Genomic DNA, 16196 nt, shown 5'->3' on the forward strand with positions numbered 1-16196 from the left:
AGATATGGTGGACTTGGAGTCCTCCGTCCACTGGAGGATTCGTTGAACCTCCAACATCGCCAGACGGCTGTGAGTCCCGCCCTGGTGATTGATGTAGGCAACCGCTGTCGCGTTGTCCGACTGAACTCGAATGTGCCTGCCCGCCAACAGGTGGTGAAAGGCTAGGAGAGCTAGAAACACAGCTCTGATCTCCAGCACATTGATCGAGAGGGCTGATTCGGACGGAGTCCAAGTGCCCTCTGCTCGGTGATGGAGAAATACTGCTCCCCAACCGGAGAGGCTGGCATCCGTGGTGAGGATCACCCAGGACGGAGTCAGGAAGGAGCGTCCCTGAGACAGAGAAAGGGGCCGAAGCCACCACTGAAGGGAGCTCCTGGTCTGTGACGACAGAACCACCATCCTGTGCAAGGAAGAGATCCGCTTGTCCCAACAGCGGAGAATGTCCAGCTGCAGGGGACGCAGATGGAACTGGGCAAAGGGAACCGCTTCCATTGATGCCACCATCTGACCTAGCACCTGCATGAGGTGTCTGATGGAATGACGGCGGTGCCTCAGCAGAGAGCGCACCGCCAGACGAAGGGACTGCTGTTTGACTAAGGGCAACTTGACAAGTGCCGGCAGAGTCTCGAACTGCATCCCTAGGTAAAGAAGCACCTGGGTCGGGGTCAGAGTGGACTTGGGCAGGTTGACAAGCCACCCGAACTGAACGAGCGTGGCGAGAGTGAGAGAGACACTCCGCTGGCAGTCTGCACTGGATGAGGCCTTGCCTAGAAGGTCGTCCAGGTAAGGAATCACTGCCAACCCCTGGAGGTGCAGAACCGCAACCACTGCTGCCATGACCTTGGTGAATACTCGAGGGGCCGTGGCTAAGCCGAAGGGGAGAGCCACGAATTGGAAATGTTCCTCTCCGATTGCAAAGCGTAGCCAACGCTGGTGTGAAACCGCAATAGGCACATGCAGATAGGCATCTCTGATGTCGATGGATGCCAGAAAATCTCCTTGGGTCATTGAGGCAATGACCGATCTCAGAGATTCCATGCGAAAGTGCCGCACCTGGACATGCTTGTTGAGAAGCTTGAGATCCAGGATGGGCCGGAAGGAACCGTCCTTCTTGGGAACTAGAAAGAGGTTTGAGTAGAAACCGCTGAACCGTTCCCGGGCGGGAACCGGAACAATTACACCGTTGGCCTGCAGGGATGCCACGGCCTGAGAGAAGGTGGCGGTTTTGGAGCAGGGGGGGTGGACAGAAAAAATCTGTTTGGCGGGCTGGAAGAAAATTCTATCCTGTAGCCGTGGGAGATTATATCTCGCACCCACTGAACGGAGACGTGTTGAAACCACACGTCGCCAAAGTGGGAGAGCCTGCCACCGACCAAGGACGTTGCTGGCGCGGGCAGATAGTCAAGAGGAGGCTGCCTTAGTGGCAGCGGCTCCTCCGGTCTTTTGAGGACGCGGCTTCGCGCGCCAGTTGGGTTTACGATCCTTGGCTGCGGTAGTGGACAAGGTCGAGGGCTTAGAGGATGACCAGTTAGAGGAACGAAAGGAACGAAACCTCGATTGGTTCCTACCCTGGACAGGTTTCCTGGCTTTAGTTTGTGGCAAGGAAGTACTCTTCCCGCCAGTAGCTTCCTTAATTATTTCATCCAGTTGTTCACCAAACAGCCGGGACCCAGAAAAAGGGAGACTCGCAAGGAACTTCTTAGAGGAAGCGTCTGCTTTCCACTCTCGAAGCCACAAGATCCTGCGGATCGCGAGGGAGTTAGCGGAGGCCACCGCCGTGCGGTGAGAAGCCTCCAGGATGGCAGACATGGCGTAGGATGAAAAAGCCGAAGCTTGAGAAGTTAAGGCATCCATCTCAGGCATAGAGTCCCTGGTGAGGGAATGTATCTCCGCCAGAGAGGCAGAGACTGCCTTAAGAGCCCACACTGCCGCAAAAGACGGGGAGAATGAGGCTCCTGCCGCCTCATATACAGACTTGGCCAGAAGGTCAACCTGGCGGTCAGTGGGATCCTTAAGAGAAGTGCCATCAGCCACAGCTACGATTGTGTGGGCTGAGATTCTGGACACTGGAGGGTCTACCTTTGGAGACTGGGCCCAGTCCTTAACCACCTCTGGTGGAAAAGGAAAACGGTCATCAGAACTACGCTTCGGAAAACGTTTGTCAGGACAGGCCCTGGGCTTGTTAACAGTGGTCCGAAAACTGGAGTGGTTAAAAAACATACTCCTAGCTCTCTTAGGTGAGGTAAACTGGTGCATCTCTACCAGAGAGGCTTGTTCCTCTGACTCTGGTGGATTGAGGTTCAGTACGGAGTTAATGGATGCAATCAAGTCACTAACATCCGCATCACCCTCAGACACGTCAATGGGGTACATAGAGGTAGCGTCTGAGCCCACAGTAAACGAATCCTCCTCGCCCTGCACCTCGGCTCGTGAATCAGAGCCGTGGGACGAGGAAGGAGAAGGGTCCCTGCGTCTCCGTTTAGGGGTACGGGGTCCTAGGACATGCTCTGAGAGCTCTGCAGAACTCGGAGCAGCAGAGGCACCCTGAGAAGGGGGCTGATGCATGGTCAGCAGTGTCCGGGACAGCTGCCCCATGGAGTCGGCAAAAGACTGGGAAATAGCTTGGGAAAAGGATGCTACCCAAGCCGGGGGTTCAGCCACCGGGGCCGGAGCAGCCGGAGGGACCCCTGAGGAGGCTCCAGGCTGAGACAACCATGTTAGCACAGGCATCACAATGTGGGTATGTGCTTGGCTCTGGCAGAATGCGCTTACATGCAGTGCATATAGCGTACATGTTTGCAGCCTTGCTCCGGGTGACAGACATGCTGCTGAGGTGGAAGCTCTGCAGTAAGAATACACTCGTATAGAATGTCCTGAGAGTGTATAATAAAGCCCACAACCAGAGGTTGTGGCTTACCAGCCCGCTCTCTGTGTGCCCTCCGGATTCCACAGCTCGGACCCCCAGTAAAGCGTCAGCCTTCCAGGAAAGCAGCAGATTCAGCAGCCAGCGCCGATCAGTGTGATAAACGCTGAGAAAATGGCGCTGGGAGGAGGAGGGGGGGAGCGGAGATTAGCCCAAGAGCGGGAAACCGGAGGGCTAAGGAGAGATGCAGGGGAGGGAAACATCTCCTCAGAGAGGAGTGTCCTCCCCTCTGCTAGATGGCCGGTGGGCGGCGCCACTCTACTCCCCTGCATGAATGACATGCAGAGGAAGATGAAAAAAAAAATCAGAGAATGCATGTGTGTGTGTTCCTGAACACAAAGCATTGAACTGGTTAGATTGTCATCCAGGGGGTGTATATAGCCCGGAGGGAGGAGCTACACGTTTGAGTGTAGTACTTTGTGTGTCCTCCGGAGGCAGAAGCTATACACCCATGGTTTGGGTCTCCCATAAGGAACGATGAAGAAATACGGTATAATATAATATAATATATATATTTGTGTGGCTGCGCTCACTGAATGTATTGGGGACACTCGCTTGGCTGCTATATCTGAGGCACACAGGAACACTTTTCCATTCATTTAAAAGTCCAGTTGGTTTATTTAATGCCGCATAAACCACACTGGCAACTTAAACACAAAAACTCTTCTGGCTTAAAGGCAGACCCTATAAAGTGAGAAGCGCTAACAAACAAGGGGTTACCGGGGAAGACGTCCGTATGTTTGGTACAATGCTCCTTCAGGTGACAGTAGAAAGCCTTTAGCGCTGCGAAACCTGCAAGAATAACAGAGGTTCACTGTACAGGAAAATAAATAATCCATTCCAAAAATATAGGGAGGTGGTGGGAAGGGTTGCAAAATATAGATTCTATAACATGGAGCTCCTGTACTTATGGCTGGGACCCTCAGCCCTATGGCTCCTCACTGCGGTAACAGGTGAGCATTGACTGGAAAGGCTCCATCAGCCACAGACCCAGAGGATAGCAGCAGAGCACCGGCCTGACCACCACAACCAGACAGCTGGGGACTTTGGGATTAGAGGCATTCAATACAGTGGTCCTATATTTATCACAGATTGTGTAGACAAGTGGCTATTCGTCGATAACACAGGGAGCTGCCAGCAGAGGGGAAAAAAAAAAAAAGGGGGCTTTTTTGCTGCAGCTCACTCATTAGAAAGTTGCAGCGAAAATGCTAAAAAGGATTGACATCCTGGAGATTGGAAGACACAAGTCAAAAATACTCAACATGTGCAGGAGAGGTCAAGAGTCTCAGTCACTTTGCTGTCTTCAGGAAACCCTTCAGATTTTGGGCTGGCGGAGACGGCCGTGCGGTCCAGAGGGGCTGGCGGAGACGGCCGTGCGGTCCAGAGGGGCTGGCGGAGACGGACGTGCGGTCCAGAGGGGCTGGCGGAGACGGACGTGCGGTCCAGAGGGGCTGGCGGAGACGGACGTGCGGTCCAGAGGGGCTGGCGGAGACGGACGTGCGGTCCAGAGGGGCTAAAGGCTGCTTTACACGCAGCGACTTCGCTAGCAATGTCGCTCGTGAAATCACCCACCCCCGTCGTTTGTGCGTCACGGGCAAATCGCTGCCTATGGCGCACAATATTGCTAAGATGCGTAACACGTACTTCCCTTCCTAACGACGTCGCTGTGGGCGGCGAACAACCTCTTTTTTAAGGGGAAGGTTCGTGCGCCATCACTCAGCGGCCCGCCAATAGAAGCGGAGGGACGGAGACCAGTCGCATTAACAACACGCCCACCTCATTGCCGGAAAACGCAGGAACGGTGTTGTTCGTCGTTCCCGGGGTGTCACATGGTGATATGTGCTGCCTCAGGAACGATGAACAACCTGCATCCAGCAACGACATTTGGGAAATGAACGACGTGTCAATATAAGGTATTTTCGATCGTTAGCGGTCGCTCGTACGTGTCACATGCAACAACGTCACTAATGAGGCCGGATGTGCGTCACGAATTCCGTGACCCTGACGTTAGCGATATCATTGCGTGTAAAGCCCCCTTAAGGCCTCTTTCACACGTTCGTGAAAAACCACACACATTTTTCACGGACGCGTCAAGGTGCGTTTTGCCCTCCGTGAGCCGTGTTTATGGCACGTGTGTTCTCCATGTGTTATCTGTGATAACACACGGAGAACGGGAACTTTCTTCTCACCTGTCCCTGGCGTCGCTGTCCGTGGTGCTGATCTTTGGTCTCCGGTCCTGCCGACTCCCCGCTGCTGCTTCCGGCCGCAGTGAAGTAAATATTCAATGAGCATAATGAGCGGCGGTCGGCAGCAAGTGACAGCAGCGGCAGAGACAGGAGGGCTGGAGAAGGTGAGTAAAGTTTTGGGTTTTTTTTCTCGCAGACACATCTTTTCTCCGGTGCGTGTCACACGGAACACATCCGTGTGGTCCGTTTGCGTTCCGTGTGACACCCGTAAAGCCGGAGAGAAAACTGACATGTTGCCGGGAGAAACGCACGGACACGTGTATGTACGGAACGGACACACGTTCCGTGCGAAAATACATACATGTGTCCTAAACCATAGGAAACCATAGGTCTACGTGTCTCCGGTACGTGAGGAAACGGACCATACACGTACCGGAGGCACTGACAGTGAGAAGAGCTCTTGACAAGGATAGGAGTGGGCGCCCTCTTGTGGCCACGCCCTGCAATGACAGCGGCTGATACCTGAAAGCTGCGGCTCCTGGGACTCCCGTGAACTCTCGGGCTGTTTCTGCCAGTAAATAAGCAGCACGTACCGGTCCATAAACCCACAGAGAGAATTCCCGGCCAGAGAACCATCCGGGCCCGAAACACAGCGCCTCCGACTAGCCCCTAGACCGGGAAAATCAAATGTCCGCGCCAGTGACGCACTTCCGCCAGCCGTCACAGCGACTAAACCTTTCCACCCGGGAACAAAGAAGTGTTATAAAGGTTCCCAGTGCCGAAAAACACCGCCTCTGACTCTGCGCTGCACCAAACCAAGAAAATCAAATGTCAGCGCCAGTGACGCACTTCCGCCAGCCGTCACAGCGACTAAAACCTTCCCACAGAGACCTAAGCCCAGTTAGAAAGGTTCCTAACCGCGTCCGACTTTCCATTAGACCGGGGAAAATCAAATGTCCGCGCCAGTGACGCACTTCCGCCTCCTGTCACAGACATTAAAACTTTCCCCCGGGGAACTAAGTCCAGTTATATGGTTCCTGGAGCTTAAAAATACCGCAGGGCTATTGACTGGTCTGCCTGAGATATAGAACGTTTCCTAAAGGAAGAAATTCACGATTGAAGAGCAATTGTGATGGAAGGATTCACAAACGTGTCTGTAATATCGCCGGAACTAAGCTTTGACGGCGGCCATTTTGTCGTAGACCATATGACGTTGAACTCTATGGAAGTTATCTAAGGGAAAATGGCTCCATCTGACGAAGACTTTTCTATTTTCTGTGTGTAAGGAGGTGGAGAGTGTGAGAGGCTCAGTCCTGTATCATGGTGACCTCCATGTGATGGCGAGTTACAGCAGAGCTGCCCAGGTAATGTGGTGTTATGGAGGCGGTGGTCTTGTGTGAGGGGCGTTCTCACTGCTCTGTATATAGGAGGTAATCCATATTATGTTTGAATGGAAGGTTGTATTGTGAGAGACTTCATTTATTTTTTTACCATATAATGTGTAGGGAAATGGGCAAAAAATACAGATTTTTGGATAAAATGGTGAACATTTAGGGATATTTGGCTTTCAGGTGAAATTTCAGGATGATCCTATATGCCCTCTATCCTTTTCAGGTGACCTTAATGTGACCTTCTCTAATCTGTGGGAGGCTCATGTCCAAGTGTTCGATGTCTCAGGACGTTTTGCACAACTTGCTGTTCTCTAACGAGGAGCTTAGGGCCTTTTCACACATCCGTCATTTCGCCGGATTACCGGATCCGGCGCACTCCAGTACAGTGTAATACAGTACAATGGCATCGCGGGAACTTGCGGTCACATGCTGTCATGTAACCGGAGCTTGCCGCCATGCCATTGTACTGTATTAACACTGTACTGGCGTGTGCCGGATCCGGTAATCCGGCGAAATGACGTATGTGTGAAACTGCCCTTAATGGCAAAATTCACAACAGGTATTTGCTTCATTAATCGCCCAATAAATTTCGGGGTTCACTCAGAATTGGTATTGCACAGTCGTCCTCATTACGCTGTTCACATTTTGACATCATGAGACCAAGACAACGCCTAACAATTCATCAGCAGCACCGCGCCATTGTGAGGCTTCAGGCAGGAGGTTCTCAAACGGAAGTGACCACTGAGCTTAGAGCGTCACAGAGTGTCACGAGCAGGTTGCTACAGAGAGACTGATAGAGGCACAGAAAGGCAGAGAAGTGGACATTCTTTGGCCACATCCTACACTGATCACCGCTTCATTGTGAACAATGTCCTTGGGAACCGAATGATGAATGCATACAACTCCAGGCACATTTATAGGAGGTAAAAGGCACCTAGTGTCACGTCAGACCTAAACTATTTACATCAGGATGGTCTGCTTGCTAGATGACCCTCAAGGTACCAGACCACACCACCAGGCCCAGGCGTCATCTATACTGGCCGAGGGACCAGTGGGGCTCAATGTTGGTCACTGATGAAAGTCAATTCACGCTGAGCAGAAATGATGGCTGCCAACAATATTGGAGACAAATGGAGAGCTCTGTGCATTAAGGCCCTGTCACACACAGAGATAAATCTGCGGCAGATCTGTGGTTGCAGTGAAATTGTGGACAATCAGTGCCAGGTTTGTGGCTGTGTACAAATGGAACAATATGTCCATGATTTCACTGCAACCACAGATCTGCCAAAGATTTATCTCTGCGTGTGACGGGGTCTTTAGTCATTGCTATCACCAGATGAGCCTTTGGTGGTGTTAGTGTGGGCCGGTGTGTCTAGTCCATACAGAGCCTCCATACACTGCGTGAATGGTACAGTGACAGCCCCTACTACTGGAATAACACCATTAATCCAGTCATTGTGTCTCTGCATGCGCAACACCAGACTAATGTCATCTTCATGGAGTACAATGCTTGGAGATTGTGGTACCTCAGATGGAGCGGCTGCACTTTCTCCAGACCTGAATTCCATAGAAAACCTATGAGATCAGCTGAGTCACCGTGTACAGGCCATACCTCTTTACCCCAGAACCTCAATAACTTGAGGGCCACCCTTCAAGAAGAGTGCGATGCCATGCCACCGCAGACAATAACTTCACTTGTGACCAGCAGGAGGCGTCGTTGTCAGCTGGAAATTATGCTCAAGGTCACATGACAAGTTACTGAGACATTGACATTATTGGGGAGGGGGGGGTTATACCCACCACTGGTGTTGGCTTTTGTTTCAATAAATTGGTGAGATGAGGAAATCCCCATCGCTGCTTCTACTTAAATGCCCGACTGTCATGATAAAATATCACTGTAGTGAGAAACTTTTATGTTTCCATAAATTTCACCCAAAAACCAAACATCCTTGCCTTTTTGTGAGTAGTGTATGTAGGGACTCTTATTTGCGTGCCAAGATATACTTTTTATTGGTACCATATCGAGGCACGTAAGGCTCCTTGATAGCTTTTTATTGCATTTTTATTTTCTTGATGTGGACCGCGCAAACAATAGCACTTTTACAATTTATTTCTTATTAAAATTTGTAGCCATTCTTGAGATATTTACACTTTTTTTCTTTACAGCTCGTTGTCTAGAAAACCGACCACCGCTGCAGTCTATCATGTAAGCTGACCAGGATTAGGAGTTAAGCGGGCTTTGCACACAGCGACATCGCTAGCAATGTCGCTGGTGAAAGCACCCACCCCCGTCGGTTATGCAACACGGGCAAATCGCTGCCCGTGGCGCACAACATCGCTAACCCCCGTCACACATACCAGCCCTGCGACGTCGCTGTGGCCAGTGAACCGCCTCCTTTCTAAGGGGGAGGTGCGTTTGGCATCATAGCGAGGTCACTAAGCGGCCGCCCAATAGAAGCGGAGAAGAGCGGGACGAACATCCCGCCCACCTCCTTCCTTCCTCATTGCCGACGGCCGCAGGTAGGATGATGTTCCTCGTTCTTGCGGTGTAACACGTAGTGATGTGTGCTGCCGCAGGAACGACGAACAACCTGCGTCCCGCAACAGCGACGATAATCGGAAAGGAACGACACGTCAACGATCAACAATATGGTGAGTATTTTTGATCGTTAACGGTCGTTACTTCGTTTCACACGCAACGACGTCGCTAACGAGGCCGGATGTGCGTCCCGAATTCCGTGACCCAAACGGCATCTCGTTAGCGATGTCGCTGTGTGTAAAGCCCGCTTTAATGCCGAGCTCCGGCAGCCGTCCTGGTCAGCTCCATAACAGCACTTACAAGCTCAATAGAAAACAGCTGTTAATCACTAAGCATGTTTTGTTTAGCGGTGGTCGGTTACCTAGGCAACATGCTATAAAAGAAAAGGATTAATATTTCAAAATTTTAAGAAGCAGTAAATTACAAAAGTGTTATCTAACAATACCCATTTATGAAGATGGGAATAACCCTTTAAATGCTTCCACCAAAGGTTGACAGCAGCATGTAAATGATTAGATGAAATCAGAGGTAGATCTGGTCGCTGCTGTTAGAGGCAGATGTCGGCTGTATACCGCAGGTGGTGCCTGCGCTATATGAACCTTTCTCCACTCCTGAGCCCGCTACACACAGCGAGCCCCTCTATGATTAAATATTACAGCAAGGAGCGGAAGGAGTTCAGTGTATTCCCTGAGTAAAGTTACCCACAGGGAAAATACATGTGTGATGATCACTGGGGTCTGATGTATGATGGGAGCGGCAGACATCGTGCAGCGCTCAGCTTTCTCCACCAGTCCTGTAATCAGTGAATGGGACCATCACTCCAATCATGCAGGAGACTCTGCTACCTCTGTCATTAGTGGGGTATGCAGCAGTCAGACCCCCTGCCATCATAAAAGGGTGGTCCAAAGTAATTTTCCTTCTAAATTCCTATCTATTTAGTGCTGAAATCTATACTATTTTCTAATATACTTGCATTAAAATTTCCCTCTCCTTCCCTCACTACACTAACTGCTTTTCTGTTTTTTTTTTCCTTACTTCCTCTCTGATGACGCTTTGTTTCAGTCTCCCCAGTGCATGCTGGGATACTTAAATGAAGCATCATCAGGGGACAAAGGTTGCAGTCACTGCTACAGCCTCTGCCTCCTCTCTGGAAGAAAGCATCACAGACGTCTTTTATGGCCTGGTGGTCTGGTCCCTGTGCTGTACGATGTCCACAATGACAGCGCCCTCTTTTGCCAGCACAGATCAGTAGTAATGAGCAAAAAACAGAGTGATATCAGAATACCGGGCGTGCAGAGACTAGTGACATCACCTGCAAGGGTGGCGGTGGTCTCTGCACACTGGGTATTCTGGGACCACTCTGCTGCCGGATCATTACTGCTGATCTAGCCGGCGACAGAGTGCACTGTCATTGTGCTTGTCGTACAGTACACAGCACACAGGAACCAGCCCCTGAAATGAGTGTCACTGATGATGCTTTGTTTCAGGAAGAGGGCAGAGGCTTTAGTAGTAAGCACAGCCGTTGCCCCTTGATGATGCTTTGTTTCAGAGAGCGGGCCGAGGCTATATCAGTAACGCAGGTCCTGCCCCTGATGACGCTTTGCTTCAGGGAGGGGGGCAGAGGATGTAGCTGTAACCGCAGCCTCTGCCTTTTGATGGTGCTTCATTTCAGGGAGGAGGCAGATGCTGTAGCAGTGACTGCAGTCTCTGCCCCCTCATGATGCTTTGTCTCAGGGAGGGGACAGAAGCTGTACCAGTAACCACAGCATCTTCCCCTCTGATGGGTCTTTGTTTTAAGGAAAGGGCAGAAGCTGTGGCAGTATCTGCAGCCTTTGCCCACTGATGACGCTTCGATAGTGTCCCAAGATGCACTGGTGATTCTCAAACAAAGCATCATCAGAGAGGAAATTGGAGGGGGAAAGTAGAAAAGCAGTTAGTGTAGTGAGGACATTTTTAATGCAAGTGTATAAGAAAATAATTTAACTTACAGCACTAAATAGATAAGGATATCAAAGGAACATTACTTTGGCCTTCAGACTAACCCTTTAAATCATAAGTGTTGTTTATGGGACGAGCCCTGTAATCTGTGACATTGCAGCTAGTGAATGTCCTCCGGTCACTAGAATTCATTACTTTTTATACTGTGGTTAATCTTTTTTCTTTTTTCTCGGTTTTCAGCAATGGGCGACTTTCTCTCGGGTTTGGTATGTCATCGATGCCAACATGCAGCCGCCGGGGAAGATCGCCTCCATATCTGCCCTCCACCTGCAGGGTCTCCACAAACCCATGTACCACGCGCTGAGTGAGTATTCAGAGGATCCATCGCACTCGCCTCAGACTTCTCCCAGTAATGTGCCGCAGCGGGGAGGAATGTCATGGCTGATCCTGTTCCCTGACTCTTCAGGGGGCGCACAGATCCTCCTCTGCAGGACACACATAGAGGCTGGGGGCAGAGGAGGCAGTTGGGTGTTGTAGTTGCTCCTGAGCGCTGATGATGAGGATGAATTGGCCTCTGATTCGGCATCATGGCAACATTCAGTCCTTTATGGCTGGAAGAGAAGTGTAAGCCCCAGTGTTACTCTTCCCCCCCCCCTCCCCCCTCCCGGTCTGTGCTGAATGACACCTAACAGGCTTCATGAAAATGTGCTGTCAGTGTAACACCAGTTATCACCAGCAGATGGCACCATGTGATAAAGAAATGGAGCGTTCTGCACTGACACCTCTACATGAAGGGGGGATCGGATTGCTGGAGGGTCACGGATCCACCTTTTCTCTACGACTGTAAATTCCAGAACTTCATTTAACGCCCGTCCTAATATTAGGGCGTAACAGCAAGATTATTTATTGGCCATCTCCTGATTTATGTCATTACAATGAATGGATATCAGCACTTAATGCTGCCATAATTGTACATCCAGGGTAGTAAAGTCCCTTAATGGTTTATCTGTACCATAAAACTAAAAAGAAAGTAAAACTCCCCAAAAATAAACAAACAATATTATTATATATATATATATTTATATTATTGTTTCTTTTTGGGGGGTTCTATATCCTAATACATTTTATATATAGCATTTTTTATATACCGTATATATATATATATATGTATATATGATAATGATCCCTCTAGACCTGATAATTTCGATGTCTAATTGTATCATAATTAACAGTATATGAGGTTGTCCATGAAATACCCAAAAAGACACTTCTCTTTTAACACTATCTGATTTCTATAAAAAATATATATATATTTTGTTATTTTATTTTAAAATATAAAAGGTGCTACTCAAAGGCTGATTTTTTTTTTTCTCCTTAAATGCATATATTTTTGGCTAAACATAATTTTTGCTGTTTGGTTTCTTTACAAATTTTGCCCCATTTGCCTCCTATAGTCTCTGCTTTGCACTGTCTATTGTTGGCTGCAGAATGATCTAACTGAGAATCCATCAGCGAGCCCACTATGACGGTTGGATGGAGAGTTTTGTTGTTTGGGTTCATTTTCTTTTGTTTGCCTCCTACAGCCTCTTCGTTGCACTGTCTATCATTGGCTGCAGATTGAGCTAACTGAGAATCCATCAGCGAGCGAAGAGTTTCTCGCTCTTTTGATTTGTCTTTTTTTCTGCGCTCTTGTCAGCTGATTCATGACCACAGATCACATCAAAGTTGCATGTGGAGGAAACAAAGAGGCTGGAAAAGCAAAACTGTGCAACATTTTTAATAAAACGGAATTGCAAATTTTTTTTTTTTTTTAGCCTTAAACACAGGCTTTAAGTAAAATAAAAAAAGTTATAGTTTGGCCACTTTTTTTTTTATTAGTAGGCTATTATTAGGATAGCTCATCTGATCGTCCGGGGTCTGACCTCCGGCACCCCCGCCGATCCTGCAGTGATGACACTATGGCCTCCGTCAGCAGTGAGTGAGTGCAGGACGGGCGAGGAGCGGCGGAGCATTGGATGTCTGAGTGATGGCAGATGATTAGGCCGATTCTTAAAAATCCTGGACACCCCCGATAATAATCCTTCTAAGAGGTGACATTTGCTTTCCACATCTTTGTCACCCCCCGGGGGTCTGTGTGATGCCGTCCTGATTGGTGGGCACAGCTGGCACCCTCCGCGCACTCAGTGACACGTCCGTCCATCCTCGCTGTGGAATGTGAGCGAGCGTCACACAGCGGGGAGGGGAGGCCGCGGAGTATCGTGCAGGACATGTAGGAACACACAGGAGATGTTAATAATGCCTCCGCGAGCCGGCAGCTGCTCAGCACTGGTAGGACCGGTGCCTTTTTTCTGACAGTCTTATCATCCCTCCTGGACAGACGCCACTTGCCCCCCAGTCACATAGTTGCATGTACTTTTTTTTTTTTCCTTTTCTTTTTTTAAAGCGCCAGCTCACCTGCCTCCATCTCCTGAGCTAGTCATCTTGTCTGTACACTTGATACGGGAGGGGGCACATACTTTTTATTCATTTTTCTAAATGCACTGGGGAGTAAACCCGGTGGATGCAGAGTACGATCCACAGAGGATTTGTCTCTTGTGGACCCCAACCTAACGAAAAAAATATGGTACAGTTATAAGGGACCTCAGGGGCCATTGTGTCCAAACCCCCTGTGAGTGCAGGCTTTCCTAAATCATCCCAGCTATATGTTTATCCAGTTGCCGCTAGAACATTTCCATTGATGGAGAGCTCACCACCTCCCGTGGTCGCCTGTTCCAGTCTCTGACTGCCTTCACTGCCTCCTGTGGCCGCCTGTTCCAGTCTCTGACTGCCTTCACTGCCTCCTGTGGCCGGCTGTTCCAGTCTCTTACTGCCTTCACTGCCACCTGTGGCCGCCTGTTTCAGTCTCTGACTGCCTTCACTGCCTCCTGTGGCCGCCTGTTCCAGTCTCTGACTGCCTTCACTGCCTCCTGTGGCCGCCTGTTCCAGTCTCTGACTGCCTTCACTGCCTCCTGTGGCCGCCTGTTCCAGTCTCTGACTGCCTTCACTGCCTCTTGTGGCCACCTGTTCCAGTCTCTGACTGCCTTCACTGCCTCCTGTGGCCGCCGGTCCCACTCTCTGACTGCCTTCACGGCCTCCTGTGGCCGCCTGTTCCACTCTCTGACTGCCCTCACTGCCTCCTGAGGCTGCCTGTTACACTCCCTGACTGCTCTCACCACCTCCCGTGGTCGCCTGTTCCACTCCCTGACTGCTCTCACCACCTCCCGTGGTCGCCTGTTCCACTCCCTGACTGCTCTCAGCACCTCCCGTGGTCGCCTGTTCCACTCCCTGACTGCTCTCACTGCCTCCTGAGGCTGCCTGTTACTCTCTGACTGCTCTCACTGCCTCCCGTGGTCGCCTGTTCCACTCCCTGACTGCTCTCACTGCCTCCTGTGGTAGCCGGTCCCACTCTCTGACTGCCCTCACTACCTCCTGTGGCCGCCTGTTCCACTCCCTGACTGCTCTCACCACCTCCCGTGGTCGCCTGTTCCACTCCCTGACTGCTCTCACCACCTCCCGTGGTCACCTGTTCTACTTCCTGACTGCTCTCACCACCTCCCGTGGTCACCTGTTTCACTCCCTGACTGCCCTCACTGTCAGAAAGTTTTTCCTAATGTCTAATCTGAATCTTCTTCCTTAAGTTGCATCCCATTGCTTCTTGCACTTCTTTGTGCTAATGAGAATAGGGTGGTTCCCTGTGCACTGTGACTAAGTCATCGATTGAGAAGACAGAAGCAGTAATAAACCACTTCTGTCTTCTCCCCACGGTTTGTATTTTACTGGTAGATTGCAGGAGATGTAACCCTGCGGTTGAAGCTTATAATGGCGCAGGGTTAGAGCCCAGAACCATGAGTTGTACATTTACAGTGCATCGTTTTGTATCTGGCTAAGGGGTTATTCCATACACATATGACCTATCTGCAGTATACGCCATTAATGATGGACAGATGCGGCTGCCTCCCGACCTCCTCACCCTGTTTTGCTGCTGTACAATTATTTGCATTACTCCATAGAAGGGAGAAGCTTCACCTCCTCTCCAGCGGGGGCAGTAGGGAGCAGCCGTCTCAACAGGCGAGGTGCCTGAGGGTAACTTCTACATTTATGGCATTTTTTGTCAGAAAACCCCCATATCCAACCATTACACTGCTAGTGCATTGTCCTGGGAGGACGGCACATGGAGTCCCAAGATTTGTGTATTAGGGATGTGTATATATCAGTAACTTAAGGCAGCCATACATAATGCTGGTGCCTTATTTCCTTTGAGTACAAAGGATTGGGCATGTTGAAATGGAACATGCCCGATCTTTCTGCCATCGGGGTGAGTTGGGACGCCCTCATACTCATTAGATAGTTGGTTGTGTTTGTGGGGTAAATTGTATGTCCCTGGTGGCTCCATGGTTATGGAGGAAAACTGAGCACAGCTTTAAGGGTTTTTTTTCTAATAAAGGTATCACCTAATTGGGGGAGTCTGACCCCCTGGGATTCACTGCACTTTGCTTTTTATGTCCATCTTATAGACAATGAATGCAGAGGAGCTGCGCTTGCTGATCCTCTGCTACATGCAGACAGTGCTGTGCTGAGCACTGCTCTCAGGACCCGCGGGATCCCTGCGGTTGTATCCCTCACCAGTGGCGTAACTAGTGTTCAATGGACTCTGGTGCAAAATTAGGACCTAGGCTCCCATTCCCATATATTGGTCAGATGTATGTATAGGTATGTATACATTTAGCGTTCTAAATCCTATAAACACATACGAGTTTTCCTCCCTTTCCATTATATAGTAATGTCCCACATCCTGATCTAATGTACCCCATCCTGAGCTCCTTCCTCGTGTATACAGTATGTCCCCCATCCTGGTGTATACTGTCCCCCATCCTGGCGTATACTGTCCCCCATGCTGGCGTATACTGTCCCCCATGCTGGCGTATACTGTCCCCCATGCTGGCGTATACTGTCCCCCATCCTGGCGTATACTGTCCCCTGACTAGTATATATGTTCCTCTCCTGGGCCCCTCTTGGTATATATATTCCTCTCCTGTGCCCCTCCTTCTATACCCCTCCTGTAATACACTGTTCCCCTCCTGGAATCTATGTTCATGTCCAGGGACGCTCCTGCTATATACTGTCCCCTCCTGGTATATATGTTCCTCTCCTGGGCTCCTCATATTATACACTGTTCCCCT

At 50.0% G+C, this 16196-nt stretch overlaps 2 protein-coding genes across 2 annotated transcripts in view; one reads left to right on the plus strand and one right to left on the minus strand.

Moving 5' to 3' along the window:
* The window catches only part of MTBP (MDM2 binding protein), a 182245-nt gene extending 176199 nt beyond the window's left edge, over positions 1-6046 (minus strand). The window contains exons 1-2 of the mRNA XM_075352905.1: positions 5632-6046; positions 3644-3715 (exon numbers count right to left, since the gene is read on the minus strand). Coding sequence (XP_075209020.1) covers positions 3644-3715; positions 5632-5710 — 151 coding nt within the window. The 5' untranslated portion in view covers positions 5711-6046. The remainder of the gene's footprint in view (positions 1-3643; positions 3716-5631) is intronic.
* A 321-nt stretch (positions 6047-6367) lies between these two features.
* The window catches only part of MRPL13 (mitochondrial ribosomal protein L13), a 51740-nt gene continuing 41911 nt past the window's right edge, over positions 6368-16196 (plus strand). The window contains exons 1-2 of the mRNA XM_075352906.1: positions 6368-6473; positions 11218-11341. Coding sequence (XP_075209021.1) covers positions 6447-6473; positions 11218-11341 — 151 coding nt within the window. The 5' untranslated portion in view covers positions 6368-6446. The remainder of the gene's footprint in view (positions 6474-11217; positions 11342-16196) is intronic.

This window comes from Anomaloglossus baeobatrachus, chromosome 6, assembly GCF_048569485.1.
Source record: "Anomaloglossus baeobatrachus isolate aAnoBae1 chromosome 6, aAnoBae1.hap1, whole genome shotgun sequence".
NCBI lineage: Eukaryota > Metazoa > Chordata > Amphibia > Anura > Aromobatidae > Anomaloglossus > Anomaloglossus baeobatrachus.